The sequence below is a fragment of the Mya arenaria genome, chromosome 12, assembly GCF_026914265.1.
Source record: "Mya arenaria isolate MELC-2E11 chromosome 12, ASM2691426v1".
Taxonomy (NCBI): Eukaryota; Metazoa; Mollusca; class Bivalvia; order Myida; family Myidae; genus Mya; species Mya arenaria.
The window spans coordinates 27,996,266-28,018,325 of NC_069133.1; the positions used below are offsets into that span (position 1 = coordinate 27,996,266).

General features: G+C 36.2%; 1 protein-coding gene across 6 annotated transcripts in view; it reads right to left on the reverse strand.

Annotated features, from left to right (window-relative positions):
* Nucleotides 1-21,826, reverse strand: part of LOC128210355 (mucin-5AC-like) — a 37,605-nt gene extending 15,779 nt beyond the window's left edge. For 2 of the 6 annotated variants that reach the window (XM_052914648.1, XM_052914647.1), the window contains exons 1-17: nt 21,643-21,826; nt 20,599-20,709; nt 19,818-19,958; nt 19,556-19,606; nt 17,687-17,794; nt 15,407-15,535; nt 14,947-14,994; nt 13,647-13,700; nt 12,079-12,204; nt 11,862-11,909; nt 11,399-11,515; nt 9,732-9,803; nt 7,819-7,944; nt 7,232-7,363; nt 5,655-5,876; nt 5,283-5,408; nt 4,794-4,925 (exon numbers count right to left, since the gene is read on the reverse strand). In XM_052914648.1, the coding sequence (XP_052770608.1) occupies nt 4,794-4,925; nt 5,283-5,408; nt 5,655-5,876; nt 7,232-7,363; nt 7,819-7,944; nt 9,732-9,803; nt 11,399-11,515; nt 11,862-11,909; nt 12,079-12,204; nt 13,647-13,700; nt 14,947-14,994; nt 15,407-15,535; nt 17,687-17,794; nt 19,556-19,606; nt 19,818-19,958; nt 20,599-20,709; nt 21,643-21,775 (1,876 nt within the window). In that variant the 5' untranslated portion in view covers nt 21,776-21,826. The remainder of the gene's footprint in view (nt 1-4,793; nt 4,926-5,282; nt 5,409-5,654; nt 5,877-7,231; nt 7,364-7,818; nt 7,945-9,731; nt 9,804-11,398; nt 11,516-11,861; nt 11,910-12,078; nt 12,205-13,646; nt 13,701-14,946; nt 14,995-15,406; nt 15,536-17,686; nt 17,795-19,555; nt 19,607-19,817; nt 19,959-20,598; nt 20,710-21,642) is intronic. The other 4 variants (XM_052914650.1, XM_052914651.1, XM_052914653.1 and 1 more) reach the window with 4 other exon arrangements.
* Between the last annotated feature and the right edge of the window lie 234 nt (nt 21,827-22,060).

Consider the following 22,060-nt stretch of genomic DNA (forward strand, 5'->3'; position numbering starts at 1 on the left):
TCCAGAAAACAGTCGTTCATTACAACTTAATAAAACATAAACTTTTGAAACGCTTATTTTTTTCTTCCCAACCACTTCAGCACCGTGGAAGGCCCTTAAAATTGCTTATAAAATTGCATGGTAAATAAACAACTAAAAGGTTAAAATGAAAGCAATTTAGTATTTTAATGTAGAAAAAAATATTATTTAAAAGTCACGACTTAGCACTTAAACGTAGATGATATATACAATTTAACACACTGAGATTCAAATAATTATAAATTCTTGTTCAGGGAACGGCTATGGCTAAACATTGGGGTTTATACATACTACACAGTTCGGAAATTAGCAGTTTGTTACACCACAATTATCGCCGTGTGAACAAAATGCCAAAATATCCACATTCGTATATTCATATCCCATTTCTCCTAGCTTTATAAAATCATTAGTTAAGAAATACCAAATATATGTTATTATCTCACAAAGCAAATGTTGCTGTTTTTAACATAAGCAAATGTTGCTGTTTTTAATATAAGCAAATGTTGCTGTTTTTAACATAAGCAAATGTTGCTGTTTTTAATATAAGCATATGTTGCTGTTTTTAACACAACATTTATGAAACATTGATTTTTGCTTTGAGGTTTAATATTGTGTACATGTATTTGTAAAGTCAATCATTGGAACACGGACAAGCTGTTTTCTTTTTTACCAGTTAGATTGTAGCAAGGCAAGTTAAAACAATCCGTGCACACAGTGTACAATCGATCAGTTTAAAAAATTATATTTAAAAAAAAAAATACACAAATTTTAACATGTCCCCTTTTTCAAGTTAAGCACGAAATATGCGTTGCGGATAAATCGGCACTACGATATCTAAAACCGCTTTGATGATAGTTAAAGCGTTCCTTTGCACGGCCAATAATAATTTAGAGATAATGACCATCTCGAATGATGATTACGTGGCTGTATACAGTATACACACAAGTTGTCTCTATTTTTTTAAAGACACCACTTTATCGACTCTTTTTAATCTACCTGGGTCGTAGGAGTCGAAACGAGGACAGATTTAAGTTGACCCTTACCTTAGTTTCATGATAAGTAGATCATTGTACCAACTTACTTGGGTCAATCACAGCCGCTGTCGCTGGAATGTTGAATTGCCCATCAATTCTTTGTGGTACAAGAAAAAACAACTGTAAAATTAGAAGTATAGCCATTTTTCTAAACAAGTAATCCTTCACTATCAAGCGCATATCATGCAATGGAATATACAGGTACATGATTGTCTCGACTCTAGACAACCTTATAACCTTTATTATCAGTTCTAAGGGCATTGCGTTTACATACAGATCTTCAGCTGAACATTCAAAATCTTTGAAAATATCTGCGATGAGTAATACTATAGATGCCGAATGTGACATTCTTATAATGTAATTAATATATCCATATACTTTCTGAAACATTAGCGGGCTTCCCTTCGAAATTATACTGACTCAGTACATAGTTTGTAGAGCTGTGTCTGTCCATTCGACCTGTAAGCACTGTCGCTTTGGCAAGATTTATTCATTTGCAGGAAGTCGCTAAATACGTGGAGTAAATTTTGGTTCATTTAATGTGTTTCTTACCTTGTTTTCATCAAGATGGTTCTGGCTTAGAGAATGCTTGTTAAGGGCTGTCATTGATAACTGTTATCCACATCGTGGAGGTCTTGTTCCGTTCACGTCAAGGTCGGGTGTCAATGTTGAGCAATATTGGTTTGTCCTCTGACGAAATAAGGTCAACGGTTGTTAACGTACGAATAAATATAGCCTGAGGTTATAAATACTTTTATTGCGCATTCGTTTCTGTACGTGTGCGCAGCGGGGAAGTCCCCGATATGTAATGTTCGTGTCCTAGGCTTTGGTTTGACCTATGACGTAAAAAAGTCACTTGTCTTAGACTTAGGGAACACGCTTTTCATGTGTATGCATATTTATATGTTATTTTCGCAAAGGTTTCTGCACATGTGCTCACCCAGTATTTCTTTTCCTTATATTGTTTAAGTGTCAAGGTGTCCATCTAGTATAGTACTTGGTTTGACCAGTTACGAAATAATATCAAACCGTACCGTTTGTGACACTTAAATTGATAAATGGTGCCACTTTAGAAGTTCTATGTAGAAATGGAGTGTACAAAGTGCTGTTATTCTGTCGACAGATTGTTGTCGGTACATATGAACCGGATACACTGCGGTCATTTTTTCAGGTTGAGATGGTATATACTCATTGTGTTATCTTGCTGAATAATGTAGATATAGAGTAGACGCCTTGCTAGCTTTCTCGAATTCTATGTAAATACAATGAGGACATATAAATGTAATTCATTATTTCTATGTAGAAATGTAGTGAACCTAGATGCATTGTGATTTTTTGCATTTCTATGTATAGATTAAGTAAAATCAGTGTGCCATATGACAAAATAGAGCGGACACAAATCTGGAAAACAGATTGGACACATGCTATTATTCCTTAGTACAGTGAAGCGATATGGTTGTTACATGTTATATACAATAAATATATATATATATATTCAGTTCAATGTAAACATGCAGTAGGGCAGTGTAGAGCTTCAGTGAACTAGTTGTAATGTTCTGCCGTTACATGGTATAAGATTGAGTGTACACTTTGCAGATTAGAGATTGCGCGTAATTATTCTGTAACTCTGTTGCTCAATGTAGCGATGGAGTGGATATGTTGTGTAAGTGTTCAGTTTAATGGAAATATAAAGTGGAGTGCAGATTGAGTATACACATTGCTGTCACTCTGAAGTCAATTTGAAGGTATGATGGACACATTGTGTCATTCTGCAATGATATGTTGAGATGGTGTAGACGAAATGCTGTCATTTAGATGTACGATGTAGAGAAGTATTTGAAACCTTAGACCATTTTGCAGTTATATAAAGCGATGGAAGTTATACCTTATTAATTGGTATAAGAAAAGTCGGAAAAGCCACACACATACACACACGCGCGCGCGAACATACTAGCGTACACGCACGAACACGCGTGCACAAGTCTACACACACTCACATACACACACAACTGAAGGGACTACTTTTTTGGTGGTCCGTTATCGAAAATAAATGTAGACGCCTGTTGTCATTTGTTGTTTGTTCTTAACGTCAATCAAAATAACTAAATTAAAAAATAAAAATCGTTGCATACAATCTGCAAGTGCGTCGTTTCATACTATCGCTTATGAAATGTTGGAACTCCACCTAAGAAATGGTTAAAGGGGCTGTCTCACAGATGATAAAATAGCGGGGGGGGGGAGAAAATTGTCGAAAAATGACCCTAACTTGGCATCGATGTGTACAGTGCATTGAAACTTACTAACTGAAGTACCATAGTTTACAATTTATTTAGGTTCAGCAGTTATTTGGTATTTTTCCATTAAAAAAGATTACTGGGTATGTCTACCAGGTAGAAATCATTCCTTATGCGTGATTGGCTAGTCGGTGTTATCACGTGATATTTCCGAGGTAGGTGTATAGCTTAATTATGTCACCTAATTAGTGTAATCCTTATTAGCTCAGTGGGTAAGACACTGGACTTCAATATTGGCGACGCGGGTTCGAACCCGGTCTCCGACACATTTTTATTTACATTTTGGTACTTTTTTTACAATTATGATAGCAAAGCGTAACACATTCTATTAAATAATTCACCTGAGATTCGTTACAGAAAAAAATATTTTTTGGTGCCACTCTGTGACACAGTCCCTTTAACGTTAAGTAAGTGAAGGGGTTAAAATGGTTTACGAAATCGGATGCACTTACAGACATTAAGTAAGAAAGCATCTTGAATTTAGTCAAAATGAACTTGATATTCTATGTAAAATGAAAATAAATCTGTCTATTAACAGCATACTATATGTACACCATGTTGACGTTTTTATTTCAATGCTAAAAATAGAAAGCATACACTTTAAATGCACGTTATTCTATGGCCACGCTTTTGGTGAATACATTTTTTCATAGCGTAGTCGGCGTCGTGATGGTCCCTGAAACAATTAAAATACAATAATAAAAAGCATAGTGTGAAATGGTACTTCAATTTAATCCTCAACAGAAACTTTTTTTATATTTAATTATAAATAAAACTTTAGTCGTATCACGGTAAAATATTATTTAGTTACGGAAGTTTCTGGTTTCAAATTTTCGTTGTAGGACAAGTTTATAATGCAGACGAATATGTTGCACTGCTGTTTTGTTTGGCTCGTTATAAGCCATTATAGGAGTCTATAAACTCGAAATATGGCGAACTTCAATCAAATAAAGATATCGACGTTTAGTGGATTCAGACTTGGTTAAAAACATGGCTTAGCGTCTAATACAATGAAATGAAACATGCATTCTATCATTATCAGTAGCCAAAAGCATCTACATTATTCTAAGCTTAAGGGGTTAATATGTCAAAGAATTCATTAAAAAGATCATGTAAGATATGTTTGTAAATGTACAAAATAACAATAATGTGTGTATTTTACAACAAAATAATATGCATTCAGGCTTTAAAATATCTGTACAAATATGCATAACATCATAACCATAATTAAAATTACCGGTAAATTATTACTCGCATATCTACACATCAACCGTAGCCTCGTAACAATATAACCCAACCCCCAAATTCATGCTCATATTAATTTGTATAACAAATAATTCAACAACTGTGTCATTTGTGGTATGCTCCAGCTGCTTGTCCAGCGTTGCAATTATAAACACTACTGATCGACTGAGCAATACCTAGGTAAACACAAATTGATACCAACCATTACAGGGATAGACCTTGCAGTACAGCATACAGTTCTCCAAATTCCAGGCGTCATACTGCGGGTCGGTGCACAGATCACCAGTGTCATACTGGCCACACAGGGGATTCCTGTCTTTGCATTCAACCCCACCTGATGCAAACGGTTGTTTTACCACTGACATGCTCTTGCTATCTTCTTATAGCATAAGCTATGCTTTAAATCATATATAATATTGTCTACGTGAATTAATCTTAGAAAAAGACTTCATACGGAATCACAGAGTACATAGGAAATCAGCAGTCCCGGTTTAATTTAGTCTATTCATGTTATAATCATTTAATTAATGTGGCTCCTTGGCCATCATCCTATCGCGCCGGCTGTAGTGGTACACGTACTCTTCTTGAATAATAATAGTTAAGAAAGTTTCAATGAAGAATAAAATTCCTGGAAATGTGCTGTCATTTTTGGAAGAAAAAAAAATATTTTTTTTTAAAAAAACTCGCTTACTGTTTGTGTCATTACAGAATCCACAAAACTTTGCACAGTTGTTTCGCATAAATGCAACATAGGCATCGTTTGTACATGCGGAGCGACCGTACGAAATGCAATTGTCTTTTTTGTCTTCACATGGAGCTGAACAACGAGAGAATTTCATTTAAACTCAAATGACATGAATATTATTATTGTCCACAGAACTGCAAGGTAGGTAGAAGGCAAAATGAATTTTAATGAAAACAAGAAACAATTAACACATTAAAGTTCGTGTCAAAGAATAGCCGATTTATGTACGTATAAAATTATTATGTTGAAAAAAAAACAGGAAGATCATCAAAAACACAATATTTTAACTCTGGGTTTTAACAATGTATATCGTTTTACCAGATGTGGTGGATGTTGAATTATCATTTGTACGAGCATTATTTGTATGATCAGTATTGCTGTTTCCATGTCCATGTGTAGTAACTACAGCGGTAGAATGTCCATGTGGCTTTTGGGTGTCCCCTGTGGTTGCTAGTACCGTTGATTGGGCTGTCGCAGTTGTTTCCGTGGAGGAAACGGCATTCGTAGTGGAAGAGTTCGTTGCTACAGTAATCGATGATGCTGTAGGATTAGAGGTGACTGCTGTTTTTTTCAGTCATAAGAAATGTCGTTAATTTTACTGGTGTTTTTTAAAGTGGTGTTGGTGATTCTTGTGTTGATTGTGTGAAAGAAACTGTAGTCAAAGCTGGTGCCAATGTATAATCGGTTACAGGTGATGGTTCAGATTTCGTTTTAGCTATAATATGTTGAAGAAGTTGATGAAAATTTTATTGAGCTAGTTATCCTGCTAGTCCATCAAGGAAGATATCCAAAGTGTAACCTTGCGCTACGCCTTGTTAACGGACATGTTCAAGAACCGGTTTACTGGGTTTTTAAATAATACGTGCAGGTACATCATAATTTGATCTTTAGAAAAAAAACTTATTTGTAGAATTAGGAGCAAAGTAATAATTACAATTTCACATATACAAACACATTTGTATGTTTTGAAGTTTTACACAATAAAACCTTAGGATCACTTTAAACATGTTTTTTTTTATTTATTTTGTAAAATTTATTTTCAATTAAGATTTATAGAAATGAATGCATGTTTGCATTTGTCGCCATTTTGTGCAACATTAGGCCACATTGGTCTATGACCCACTAGTTAAAAACTGTTTATTCTATCGTATTATGTTCAAAAATCATCACATTGTTTCTAAGCATAAGGGTTTATGTATTAATGTATACATTCAAAATATTCATGTTATGTGAAATAAGTGTGTTAATACTTTGTGTTTTACCAAAAAGAAAAGAGCATTTTGGCTTAAAGCTGCACTCTTACAGATTTACCATTTTTACAACTTTTTTTATTTTTTGTCTTGGAAAAAGCAATTTTTTTGCGTTAATATCTGCAAACCAAAGATTTAAAATTGCTCACAAAAAATCAGATCGTAGATGTTCGTATTTCCGTTCGAAAATTAATGTTCTATGGCTTAAACCGTTACTAACGGTTTAAGAATAATGCATAAAAAATCAATTTTTGAACTTAAATATAAAATTCTGCGATTTAATTTTTGTCAGCAGTCTTATATAACTGGTATCCATGGATTATCGCAAAAATTGGCTCGTACCAAGACAAAAAATAGTTGTCAAACCGTTCAATCTGTGTGAGTGCAGCTTTAACAATTATATCTGTATACAAATTTGCATTGCGGCTTAACCATAGTTACAATTACAGTTTTATTATTCATTTCATGTATTCACACCAACCTAAGCCATGTAGCAATGTAACCCTTCAAAAAAACAATTCGTAATACACTGTGTCACAAACAAATCAAAAAGGGTTCGCTACTCTACTGAATCAGTTAAACAATCAGACTAAAACTGGAAACACGGAACATTACACAGGTTAATAAACACCAAGTAATACCAACCATTACAGGGATAGACCTTGCAGTACAGCATACAGTTCTCCAAATTCCAGGCGTCATACCGCGGGTCGGTACATAAATCACCAGTGTCATACTCGGCACACTGGGGATTTGCGTCTTTGCATTCAACCACACCTGATGTAAACGTTTGTTATTCCACTGGCATTCTCTTGCTATCTTCTACTAGTATAAGCTATGCTTTAAATCATATATAATATTGTCTACGTGAATTAATATTAGAAAATGAATTCATTTGGAATCACAGAGTACATAGGAAATCAGCAGTCCCGGTTTAATTGATACTGTTCATATTAAAATCATTTATTTAAAAAATGGCTCCTTGGCCATCATCCTATCGCGACGGCTTAAGTGGTACACGTACTCTTATTGAATAATAATTAAGAAAGTTTGAATGAAGACGACTTTTTACAGCCGCAAAACAGCATTTAAAGCCAGCTGTAGTGGAAGGTACATGTAATTGCCAAGTTCAATTCATCAGCCAACTGAAACTGAAAAAGCGCTGATGATAAATGCCTGAAAATGTGCTGTCATTTTTGGAAAAATGTATTATTTTTTAAAAAATCTCTTACTGTTTGTGTCATTACAGAATTCACAATACTTTGCACAGTACTTTTGCATAAATGCAACATAGTAATAAGCTGTACATGCGTAGCGACCATACGAAATGCAGTTGTCACTTTTGTCTTCACATGGAGCTGCAATACAAGAGAATATCATTTCAAACTCAAATGACATGACTATCATTATTGTTCACAGAACTGATGTACGTGAAGTAAGCAGCCTAGCGGTGTGAAGTAAGCGGTCTAGCGGGATAGCGGCGTGAAGTAAGCGGCCTAACGGCCAAGCGGCCAAGCGGCGTGAAGTTAGCAGCATAGCGGCCTAGCGGCGTGAAGTTTGCGGTCTAGCGGCGTGAAGTTTGCGACCTTGCGGCCTAGCGACCTATTTTTTCCTCTATTTCAAAGCAATTGTCCATGCTTTTTTTGGAAAACAATGATAAGTCAATGTTTTTTTATTCATACATTAACATAGCGGCCTTAAATTGTTTTCTGTTCAGAGCAATTTTATATGCGTTTTCTTCTGAAACAATGATAAATTAACTGTTTTAATTCACAAATTATCATTCTTAAACGATTATAAACATTTCTTCAAAATGTCGATCTAACAGTTCGGCGGCCTTATGGCCTATAGGCGTGAAGTTAACGGCCTGGAGGCCTAGGGGCCTTAGCGGCCTAGCGGCCTAAAATGGTTTCCTATTTCACAGCATGTAAACATGTCTGTTCTTCTAAAACAACGATATATTTACTGTTCCTATACACACATTATCACATTGAAGCGTTTTTTTTTTAAACTTTTTTAAAAAAAGTCGATCAAGCACTTCAGCCTCTAGCAGCCTGCTAGCAGTGAATTAAGCGGCCTGGCGGCCAAACGGCATTAGCGGCCTAGCGGCCTAAATTTGTATCTTAATTCAAGTATGCAAACATGCCTATGGTTCTAAAACAATGATATAGTACCTGTTTTTATGCATAAGTTATCACTCTGAAGCGATTATCAACATTTTCTTTCGAAAAAGTCGATCAAGCAGTCAGCTATTTTAAAGCATGTAAACATGTAAGTGGGGCGGCTAAGCATAAAATCATGCACTTTGGGTTAAAAGCATGAAACTTGGCACACATATAAATTATTTTCTACTGATTATTTTTAGATATCGACCCAATTAAGCAGTGCCCCCTGGTGACACTGGCAACCATTTTTCGAAATGGCCGCCAAAATGGCCGACCAATTCTTCAAATGCTTTTATCTTTGTTACTATATGCCATAAACTCATGATCTTGGTATCTAAATATACAAATTTTAGGCCAAGGAAGCCATTGGGCACACAAAAAAATGATGTATGAAGTATATTTATTCCAAAAATATCTATTTAAAATGGCCATTTATTGGCAACATCACAAACGAATATTAAACGAACATAATCCAGGATTCAAGGAAATTAGTTACTGGATCCAAAAGTGTATTATATATGGTATTTTCCCAGTAATCTTCTTATTTAACGATTTTCTTCCAGCGTGGGACAAAAGGCTGCAACGGCATTCCCTCATGGTCGAGTTTAACCATTGTTTTTATGCACAACTTATCACTCTGAAGCGTTTTTCAATTATTTCTTTTCAAGAAAGTCGATCAAGCAGTTCAGCGGCCTAAATAAGTCATTGTTTAAGAAAAAAAAAACATGCATACATATTTGGAAATAGGAAACCTTTTAAAGCCGCCAGGCCGTTTACAATAGCCTCTGGGCTTGATCGACTTTCTTGAAAAAAAAGAGTTAAAAAACGCTTCAGAGTGATAAGTTGAGGTGGTAATTTTTGGTAAAAACCTATCTAAGGGAAATCGCTTTTCGGTCTCTTTTGGTATACTTTAGATGTGTATGAACAATAACATAAAGAATGATCCTCTTACTCGAAGCTCGTGTCCGAATTTTACTCACGTGCAGAGTTAGAATCCCAATCAGGGTCTGTTTTGGGGTGTGGCTTGAACTCACTTCCGGGAAACTCTGAGGCTAATATATACATATATATATTAAAAAATGAGCAAAAATGTCAACTCAGTGAAATTATCAAGTTGCTATAGCTAAGGCTTGCTTGCGGTTTTCTGTGTGTTCATGCAATATGATCGCATGAGCGAACGCTTGCCATTTCCAAAAAAAACAATTGCGCGCGGTTCATGGTATTTGCTCCCCTCCATAGTTGTAGCATGAAAACACGAAATATTCCATTAATTTTTATATTTTTATTTTGAATATCTATTCATCGCGTATTTAAATCAATTAATGGTTAAACTTTTATTGCTAAAAAGGGGTTTTCGGCTGCAGATTTCGTATAAAATAGCCGATTATGTTACGCCGTATATCGTTGAATAAATGACGTCAATTTTATTCAATATGAGCGCTATTTTTAGATAAACAATGACGCCATAATCCTCTCCAGCTATTTATTGTGAACTTTATAAACTAGGCTTAGAATGATAGATTAAACACTTTCAACATAAGCATGTTCAGAAATTATATTTTCGATTTCCATTAGAAAGCCATGTATAAAAAAAACTTAACTATGCCAATGTATATAAGATTAGAAGATAAGTAAACCAAATGTATACCGCTTTCCAAATCTGACGCCGTTGACAACACGTTTGTGAAAAGAAAACGTAGCAGCATTGCCCATTTATACTTGTTCTAGCTCTATACATGCATTTTACGGTTGTATAGAGGTACACATATTTTCTTTTTTATGTTATGACCGCGACTTAGTTATATCTTGACCAAAACTTAGTTTTGTCGTGGCAACGACGTATTTACTCGTTTCCACGACTAAGTATGTCGTAAGTAGTCTCGACATAACTCAGTCTCGCGATAATAAGTCGTGGCCACATGGTACTAAGTCGTAGACATAAGATAAAGAAAAACTCACACCACTTTGCCACCGTAATCCTTATTAGAAACGAGTTATTAGATGTTTCATTAGGTATCTTGGTTTTCGAAAATGTTATGTAGGATTTCACAGACTTTCAACGATACATTTCTGTTCTAGAAAATAGGTAATAGGTAATATTTACGATGCAATAAACTAAGTATGACACATAATTATAGGGTTTTTTTACCACACACTTGTTTCCTATGTAAGTATTTCATATTCAAGAATAAGAACTCCTATATCTGATAAAATACGAATTTTGATGGACCTTAAAAATGTCTCTCTTTCGTGAACAGGCTTTTTACTTCTAAATATCAGATGTGTTTTTTCACTTCATATGACAAGACCAGCTCGAATTGTGCAAGTGAAATTAGATAAATAATACAAAATGAACTTAGGGACAAACTTTAAGAATCACTTTGAGGCTAAAAACGTATTCATAACCCTGGTTAAAATATATACTGGTCAACGTAAACAGACATTCAACAAGAGAAACAACGTCGCAAGACAGCAAACATAGATAACACGAACATCTTTTTAAAACATATAATATTTGAACTGCCAGTGTAAACATCAGTTAACTGGGGGTTACTCGGTTAACTAGTACATTACTTATTCGTTATGACATCTTAAACTGTTCGGAATATAGACAATCTAGCTGCAGACACAACTATGGCATGAGTACCTGGTGGCTGCATGGTTGCACAGTTTTCATCATAGTTATCCAAACAAATGTTGGGCATGATCTCATGGTGGTGGGAGGCCTGGAACTGACGACGGTCTGGGGCTAAATCTTCTCCCTCTGCGATACAAATACAGTTATTTGTTCCCGTTCTGTGTACCATAACATATTACGAGGATTTTGGTTTGTCTGTTTTATTCATCAGCTTACACTGGTGTTCTTGAAAACCCCATTTAAAGGTGGTTAAGATGCATGATGTGTATCTAAGAAAGAAAAACCGTCAAATATGCTTATTGTTTCTAACTTATAAGACTTTCATAAAAGACATCCACAAACATTAAAACAAAACAATAATGAAAAATAAATAAAATACAATGGTTGAAAAACTAAACAAAATATTAATATAGAAGAAAATAAAGTAAAATTATGCCATTTCAAATGAACTTGAGACAATGACGTGTGTCACCTTGGTTTCTCTTCTCTATTGTTGGAGGAACAGTTGAATGAGAGGAACCTGGAAATGCAAGAAGGTTTCATAAGGAATGGGAGAGATGGTTATAATATATATAACAAAGTGATATAGGGTTATAATAATCCAAAACAACAAATAAGACAAATTTTCTGCAAGAGCACCTCTTGTATTATTCTACCGTTTGTTATATATATATATATCTATCACTTACTGGTTGCATCTACACAGAATCCACAGTACTTTGCACAGTTCTTTCGCATAAATGGACCATAGGTAGCGTTTGTACATGCGGAGTGACGATACAAAATGCAGTTGTCTCTTGTGTCTTCACATGGAGCTACAATACAAGTGGAATGCATTTTAACTTTAAATAACAACAACATTATTGTATTTAACATTGGTGCAAATAATGTAGAAGGCAAAACAATCATTTTAAAAACATCAAGTATTTCAAATTACAATTTATGAATCCTTTCAGCAAGTATTTTTGTTAAGGACGTATTATCGAAATGAACTTTTGTACAAAACATAACCGATAAATGTAACAACAAATACCATTGTTTATGTTGAAATCACAAGAATATCATTAAATTCTGTGTCTTAACAATGCAGTATGTTCCACCAGATGTGGTGGATGCTGCCGTAGTAGTTGTATTGGCATTATTTGTATGATCAGCTTTGCTGTTTCCGTGTCCATGTGAGCTATGTACAGCGGTAGAATGTCCATATAGAAGGGTGTCCCCTGTGGTTGCTGGTATCGATATATTGGCTGTTGTAGTTGTTTTCGAGCTGTTCCAGCATTTGTAATGGCTGCATTTGACGTTACTTTAGTCGATGATGTTGTAGGATTAATGGTGGTTGTTGTTAATATTGACTTTCTTGTTGTTTTTTATTTTAGTCGTTGATGGTGTCGTTGTTATGATAGATGCATTAAGTGTTGGTAGTGTTTGTGATTCTTGAGTTTATCATTTGGAAAACTGGAGGGACTGTTGAAGTCGTTGTAGAAGTGATTACAGGTGATAGTTCAGAAGTCGAAGTAGGTTTTAAAGTCGTTGTAGAAGTAGTAACATGTGATGTTACGGAAGTCAAAGGAGTTATTAGAGAGCTTGTAGAAGTTGATGACTTTAACTGAGCTAGTTATTGTAAAATATGTGGATGATGGTAATATCAGTGATATAATTAATTATTTAGGAGGTGAAGATGTAACTGAGTTAGACCTTGATGAACTTATGGATGATTGTACCGTATTTTAACCTGCTATGGTAGTGTCTTACTCGGTTGCCGTAAAAGACGGTTCCGTGAAGTTTTGAGGGTTTGCCGAAACAATAGATGTGCATATTCTACTTGGCGTAGATTGGGCCGATTTACAAATATGGTTGAAGTCAAATGGTCCACAGATTGTTGTGAAGTAGATTCGATAGTAGCTGAATAATGAAAAGTCGAAAGAGAAGACGAAACAGTATTAGCGGAAGAGGAAGTTGCTGTGCTGACTTTATTCGTGTCAGTGAAGTGAAACGAATGCGTTTTGGATGATTGAACATGTGCAGTCGTTTCAATTTGTGTCGATGATCATGTTTGGAAGACACAATGTTCCGTAGGTTGCGATTAAAAATTCTTTCATGAGGACGGTGATATTTAAACTATTTGGCTCTTTGTATATTGTGCAGAGGTTATTATCTATTGATGATCAATTTTCTTTTCTTTCTTTTTTCATATTTAGAATATCGTAGAACTTATATATATTTTTGTTGCTCTGAGTTCGTGTTAAATTTTACTCACGTTCTGTAGTTGTCGATGGAAACCCTGAATTTAATAAAAGTCTGTTTTTTAGGGCTGAAAACGTGAACAAAACATTCACTGTTGCCTCCCTCTGCTGTAAATAATCGTTGATATGAGATAGTAGGTTTAAGGCTGTATACTATGGAAAGTGAGTTTAGTCACTTGGCGGCTTAAGAGAAAAGGAAATATCCAAAATGGCACTTCTAGGTCAATGCCATTTCAAAGTCAAAGTATGAGTTTTTATTCCCCACAATTTGGTTTATCCTCTTTGATTTTCTTCTATTACAATTTATTGATATTTAGTTTGTGGCAATAAGTGGTGGCAGAATTTTGTGTTCCTTCATTTAAAAACATAATTTATGGATATAGTTTATACATGTTATTGAAACTTTAAGGTTTCATTCTATTACAGCACATCAAAAGTAGTAGCAAGATTGATATTGTAATAAGTGATTTAAGGCAAACTGTGATATTGCTACACTGGCATGTTTTCCTTCAATTTCATTTCAACGACGTGGTCATTTCAAAGTAAAGAAAAACCACAAAACGTCACATCACTTATTGACACAAACTTCGAATAAACTTCGCATAAATATAAAAATAATTAAAGAAAAGTTTAACAGGAAAAAAAACCTTCTTTCGGGCAAATTTCAATATTGTCGACTTATTGCCTAGCTACAACTTCGTTTTAGCTTGGCAACGTCAATAATACTTGTTTACACGACTAAGTAACTAAGTCCTCAGTAGACACGACATAACTAAATCGTAGCAGTGAGATAACTAAGTCGGAGCAAAACGATTATTAAGTACTGGCCACGAGATATTTATGTCGCCATCATAAGATGACTAAGTCGTGCCCTCGAGATAAATAAGTTGTCGTCGCCATGAAATAACAAAGTCGTGGCCAAGACATAACTTAGTCGTGAGAACGAGATAGTTAGCCGTGATCAAGACATACTAAGACATGTTCCCGATATATACTTAAGTAAACATGTCATATCTATGACACTGTTACCTTTATCAGATAAGAGTAAATACATCCTGATATATTTTGTACACTCATCATGTGTTTAACAATATTTCGAGCTGTTCAAGAAATTTGTAAATCAACGGTGCAATAAACAAAATGTGATAATCTTCAAAATCCTAATAATGTTTTACAACACACTTATGTTCTGTGTGCAAAATAACATTTTATTTCTAAAAATATGAAGAGTCATATCTGACAAAAAACGTATTTTAATGGACTCATCATCTTAATTTTGTGAACAGGCTTTTTATATAACGTGGAATGTGTTACCATGGTTTCTCTTCCCTGGTTGCGGGGGTGAAACTGGTTGAGAGGAACCTGATAATGAAAGGATGGTCGGTAAGGAATGGGAGAAATGGTTATTACATAAAATAAAAGTTACTTTGGTAAAATAATACAAGAGGTGGTCTTGCAGAAAACGTTATCTAATTCGTTGTAATTAGATATCCCGACCTAACTAGACTTAGATTTAATATAAGGTACATAACTATATCAGAAGCAAACTAGGAGAGCTAGTGTTAGTGATGTTTTAGTAAACAGTATGTACTTTTTTGGTCAACACATATCTAACTATCCTTATTTGTCAAACAAGCTCTGAGTATTAGAAGATCAACTTTAAATATTGATGATACGGTGTTAAGGTTCGTACTCTAAGGTCTGAATATTATAATAACGATTCAATTGGTACTCAATCTGTACATATGTATAGGGCAAAGTATGTTTTACTCACACAGTCCACAGTGTTTGCGACATTTGTCTTTCACCCACAAATTTAACAAGGGATTGGTGCAGGTTGAGGCATTGTAGTCCTTACAGTTGGGGATTGTGTCAACGCAAGGAGGAGGTCGTGTGGGAACGCCTGAAAAAATAACAGCGAGGACCCACTATATTTATGGATGGAACGTTATTGTTAATATTTCATACAACTGACTGTGCTCGTTATTGTGGTCACTGATTACACTGTACGTTTATGAAGTATTGGATCATCGACAAACGATACTTACCGTAAAACTACAATTTGTTTCTAAAATGCCAATGGTCACTAATTGATCTTGTAATTTCATAATTAAAAATGTTTGTATTGATCATTTATAGCTATGCTGAAATGCAATTAAATGGTATTTAGAATTAACCACAACGATGAAGCACACAACTAAAACAGTATTTTTTTTATTTTTATACATTTTGTTCCAATTACATTTCTTTCTTACGCGGTCTTGTAACACCTCTACAAATCTCTCAATATTGAGGACAGTTTTACTTGACCCACACGATATACTTTTCCCCACACACGGTCACACCATACCTATAAACAAACCACATCATTTAGGACATTTAACACCGTCCCACAACATATACGGCTCCCCACACACGGTCACACCAGGCCTCTACACATACCACAACATTGGGAGCAGTTAACCCTGGCCCACACGTTATACGGCTCCCCACACACGGTCACACCAGACTTTTACAAATACCACAACATTGGGGGCAGTTAACCCTGGCCCACACGTTATACGGCTCTCCACACACGGTCACACCAGGCCTCTACACATACCACGACATTGGGAGCAGTTAACCCTGGCCCACACGTTATACGGCTCTCCACACACGGTCACACCAGGCCTTTACACATACCACAACATTGGGGGCAGTTAACCCTGGCCCACACGTTATACGGCTCTCCACACACGGTCACACCAGGCCTTTACACATACCACAACATTGGGAGCAGTTAACCCTGGCCCACACGTTATACGGCTCTCCACACACGGTCACACCAGGCCTCTACACATACCACAACATTGGGGGCAGTTAACCCTGGCCCACACGTTATACGGCTCTCCACACACGGTCACACCAGGCCTTTACACATACCACAATATTGGGAGCAGTTAACCCTGGCCCACACGTTATACTGCCCCCCACATATGGTCACACCAGACTTTTACAAATACCACAACATTATGGGCAGTTAACCCTGGCCCACACGTTATATGGCACCCCACACACAGTCATACCAGACTTTTACGCATGCCACAACATTAGGGGCAGTTAACCCTGGCCCACACGTTATACGGTTCCCCACAAACGTTCATACCAGGCCTCTACACATACCACAACATTGGGGGCAGTTAACCCTGGCCCACACGTTATACTGCTCCCCACACATGGTCATACCAGACTTTTACACATACCACAATATTGGGGGCAATTAACCCTGGCCCACACGTTATAAGGCTCCCCGCACATGGTCACACCAGACTTTTACAAATATCACAACATTATGGGCAGTTAACCCTGGCCCACACGTTACACTGCTCCCCACACACGGTCATACCAGACTTTTACAAATACCACAACATTATGGGCAGTTAACCCTGGCCCACACATTATACGGCACCCCACACACGGTCATACCAGACTTTTACAAATGCCACAACATTATGGGCTGTTAACCCTGGCCCACACGTTATACTGCCCCCCACACACGGTCATTCCAGACTTTTACAAATACCACAACATTATGGGTTGTTAACCCTGGCCCACACGTTACACTGCTCCCCACACACGGTCATACCAGACTTTTACAAATGCCACAACATTATGGGCAGTTAACCCTGGCCCAAACGTTATGCTGCTCCCCACACACGGTCACACCAGACTTTTACAAATGCCACAACATTATGGGCAGTTAACCCTGGCCCACACGTTATACGGCACCCCACACACGGTCATACCAGACTTTTACACATGCCACAACATTGGGGGCAGTTAGCCTTGGCCCACACATTAAACTGCTCCCCACACACGGACATACCTCACTATTTAAAACATTTATCCCTGACTTAAAACTTATACTGCTCCACACATACGGCCATACCCTACCTCTATAGACTACACAAAATTGAGGACAATTTTCTCTGGCCAAAACACAGTCAAACCCATACCTGAACAAATCCCACGATATTGAGGACAGTTTCCCTGGCGCTCACAAATCAAACCATACCTCTACAAATCCCACAATACTGAGGACAGTTTTCCCTGACCCACAACGTATAGTTTCCATCGCACACGTTCGTGGCATACAAGCTGCAGTTCACCTTGTCATAACAATCTGTACATAAAATAATAATATTAAGCTGGCGAACAAATACAGTAGTGTTTGTGTTATTTCACGGATGATTTATTGCACCGTAGTCTAGTCCCTAGAGGTAGTTGTGTGCATTTTTTGTCCAGGGCGTTTCTTGGTGTATTTGTGTCAGGGGATGTCTGAAGTTCACTTTTAGCCAGGGTGGACATCTGGCATCCTCCAGGTTACCATGGTAACCAAGACAACAGCCAAGATGGCCGCCGTTTTCTTAGACCATGACTAGTCTTACAGTATTTATTATAACTATTTATCACAACATTTATTGACGTAAATGTATGAAGTAAGTTAAGTACATATGCTAAAATTTCTTACTTCTGACCATCAAGGTCACCAAAGGTCAAGATCATTTCAAGATCAAAATGTGATAAAGTACTAAAATATTAGTTATTTACCTCAAATTAATTTTTATCATTTGCAAACAAATGCTCTTATTAAAGCTAATGCAGTGCAATATCAACCGCACCTTGGCATATAGGTTATGTGTTATCCAATTGTGGGCCTAATTAATCGGGTCGTTGTTGCAGTGAGACAGCAGTACTTTGATAGATAAAGTTTTGTATCTGTTTACGTAATTTTTAGATTTCAAATTTCAAACAATCTTGTATCACTGGTAACTGTACTTTTGTATGATCAGTATTGATATTAAACATAAATTAGCCCGTTTTGTGTAAAAAAAATGAAATTAAAACATTGTTCAATTAGACCCAACAGTTACATTCAAACATAAAAAAACTTATCACTAGTTACGGGCTAAGAAAACGGCGGCCATCTTGGCTGTTGTCGTGGTTACCATGTTAACTTGGAGGATGCCAGCTGTCAACCCTCTCTAAAAATGAACTTCAGACATCCCCGACACAAATATCTCAAGAAACGCTCTGGACAAATATTGCACACAAATATCTCTAGAAACGCTCTGGACAAATATTGCACACAAATATCTCTAGAAACGCTCTGGACAAATATTGCACACAAATATCTCTAGAAACGCTCTGGACAAATATTGCACACAAATATCTCTAGAAACGCTCTGGACAAATATTGCACACAAATATCTCTAGAAACGCTCTGGACAAATATTGCACACAAATATCTCTAGGGACTGTACTATCGATCTCCGTTCCTAGGAATAAGTTCGTCAAGACTAAAAAAACAATACTCGAACTAGCATGTAAATACTTCTTCATTTCAAGTTCCCGAAGAAATTAACATGTATAAATATGAATAATTCAAAGGCATGCAGCGTTACATTAGAGTATATATGTATACCATCTTTGCACGCCTTAATTTAGGTGCAACGTTACAATAATATATATTCTTACATTTAAGTGTAAAATAACATCGAAATATCTAGATAATATTTGCAGCCTACCTTCAGGTGTAACATTAAAAAAAATGAAATATGAACACCATCTATGCACCCTACCTTCAGGTGTTACATTACAATGAAATATCTAGACCATCTATGCAGGATTCCTTCACGTGTAACATTACAATGGTATATTTAGACCATCTATGCAGGATTCCTTCAGGTGCAACATTACAATGAAACATCTAGACCATATATGCAGGATTCCTCCACGTGTAACATTACAATGAAATATATAGACCATCTATGCAGGATTCCTTCAGGTGCAACATTACAATGAAACATCTAGACCATATATGCAGCATACCTTCAGGTGCAACATTCGAAAATGAAACATCTAGACCATCTATACAGCATACCTTCAGGTGCAATCGTTGTTGCCCTGCTTTGTGCAGCTTGTATTTGTGCAGCTGTTGATTAAAAGAATGTATGCTTCTAATTTTGCATAAACACATAACATCAGCATCGTTGGAGTGTTTTATGAACCATCTGTTTCTTATCAATTTGATATTGAGGACAGATTGCTATTACAATTTAACTTTCTCTGGTGCTACAATCGCTGTTAAGCTTTTTTGTGTATTCAGTGTGCTCTAAATGCCATGATATTTGAAACTGTCGTACCGGAGCAGAACTCGTGACGGCAATACAATCTACAGTTGATGCTTGCCCATGGTCGATAGGTGCTGTCGGAGCATACAGAAATGTCGAAGTTGGCACAGTCGGGAAGGAGGTCTTCACAGGGCGGAAGCGTGGTTGGCAGACCTGGTAATGTATAATACGAAAAAGCGACCGAAATCTTACTGACAGCTTCTCAAAAGCAATGGAATCCGGAATAAGATATGAGGACGCTGTGTTACACTAAATCATATGAAAGGGATACGGTCATATTTCACGGACATAATATACTTTTCTTTTCAAACTTTGTGTGTATTTCATTTCGTTACAGATATATAGATGTTGATGTTGATGGTTTATCTCAAATTGGCCTTCTTCCAAATACACCTTGCCTTATTTTAAAGTTAAAACTTGTTTATTTTAGAACAAACAAGTGAAACAAGTCTTAGCAACATTATATTAATCACTCTCATTGACTCGTTGTAACGCGAGAGTGTGGTATTGTGTTGTGGGAAAAACAAAGGTACCCGGTCAAACCCACTTCTCCGGCTCTGCCCCCATCCCACCCCACCCCCATTCAATCTCATATGCACCCATGACGGGGAGAAGCGAGTGCGCTGACCGGACAATTTACGTTGGTACACGATTGTCCCTAACAGCATTTGCTACATGCTATTTTAGGCACCATGGCATTCCTACAGCCGCCCAAGCATCATGTGTTAGACCTCTTATGTGGGAAATTACTAAGATTTGTCAGCCTCTGTATTATTCTCTTTGCATGACATACCTAGACAAAAGCCGCACCTGAAAGCACAGTTAGATCTGGCCCAGTCCTCATAAGGAGCCTTGCATTTCTCATCCGGCAGATGCCAACATGTGGATATTTTGTCCACACAGTCTATAATTGACCCATTAGAATCTATCATTAATATAGACTGACATGATATATGCATGAATATATACGATTTAGTATTTTAACGTAAACGATATTTTTATTCAAAACCGAAGACAATAAAGTTTATAAACGTAGACAAATACACAATTAAATGTCGAAGGTTTAGTATTTAAAGGAACACGATTTAGTATTTAAACGAAATTATGTATACAGAAACTTCAAACATAGGTAACTTTTCTTTTTCTTCACCATTTCAAATGAAACTTCCGCTTTACGTTCAAACTTTCAACGTAGCATTTATGTAGTAATGCATCACGTACTGTTTGTTGACGCATGGTCTCGAACGCAACATCAATATATCATCCAAAAATTGATGATTTTAACATAATAATAATAATAATAATAATAATAATAATAATAATAATAATAATAATAATATATTGGTTTGTGTATTTATACTTCATCATTAGAACAACGACGAGATGTTTTATTTGTCGAGTTGTTTGATCCAAGCCAGGCAAGTAAAAACGGTACGCGCACGCAGAATACAATTTCAAACATTTATCTAAAATAATAAAAGTTTTACCATCTCTATTAAATATAAATATATATATCGGCAATGTGTGTTGAAAAAAAAAGATAAACAGTCTACACGCGTAAGTTGTTTCAATCTTTTTTAAACACACCAATTTATCCACCCATTGTAATTCGATTAAGGTCGAAGGAGGAAAAACAAAGATCATTTTAATATAGCCCTGTCCTTATTTTCATGCAAGGTAGTTTAATGTACTAATTTACTTGGGTCAATTTTATTAAAAGACACCAAATTATCGACACATATTAAATCTACCTGGGTCGTGGGAGTGGAAACAAGGACAATTTTGAGTTGACCCTAACCCTTAGTTTCATGAAAAGTAGATCATTGTACCAACTTACTTGGGTCAATCACAGCCGCTGTCGTCGGATTGTTGAATTGCCCATCTATTATTATTGGCAAAACAAAAAACAACCGTAAAATTAGAAGTATAGTCATATCACAGGGAAAGTAATCCTTCACAATCAAGTGCATACCGCACAGTGAACAGTACAAGTACGTGCATGTCCCGACACAAGACAACAATTTTTTGTTCACTTATTATCAGTTCTAATGTCACTATGCTTATATTCAGATCTATAGCTAAACATTCAAAAGTACGAAGTGTATCTGCAGTGATTAACAAAATATATATTGAATATGACAAACATGTTATGTAAATAATATATCTACACACTGTATAAAACATTCGCGGAGTCTCTTCAAAATAATACTGACATAGTTTTAAACCTGTTTGAGTAGAGCTATGTCTGTGCATTG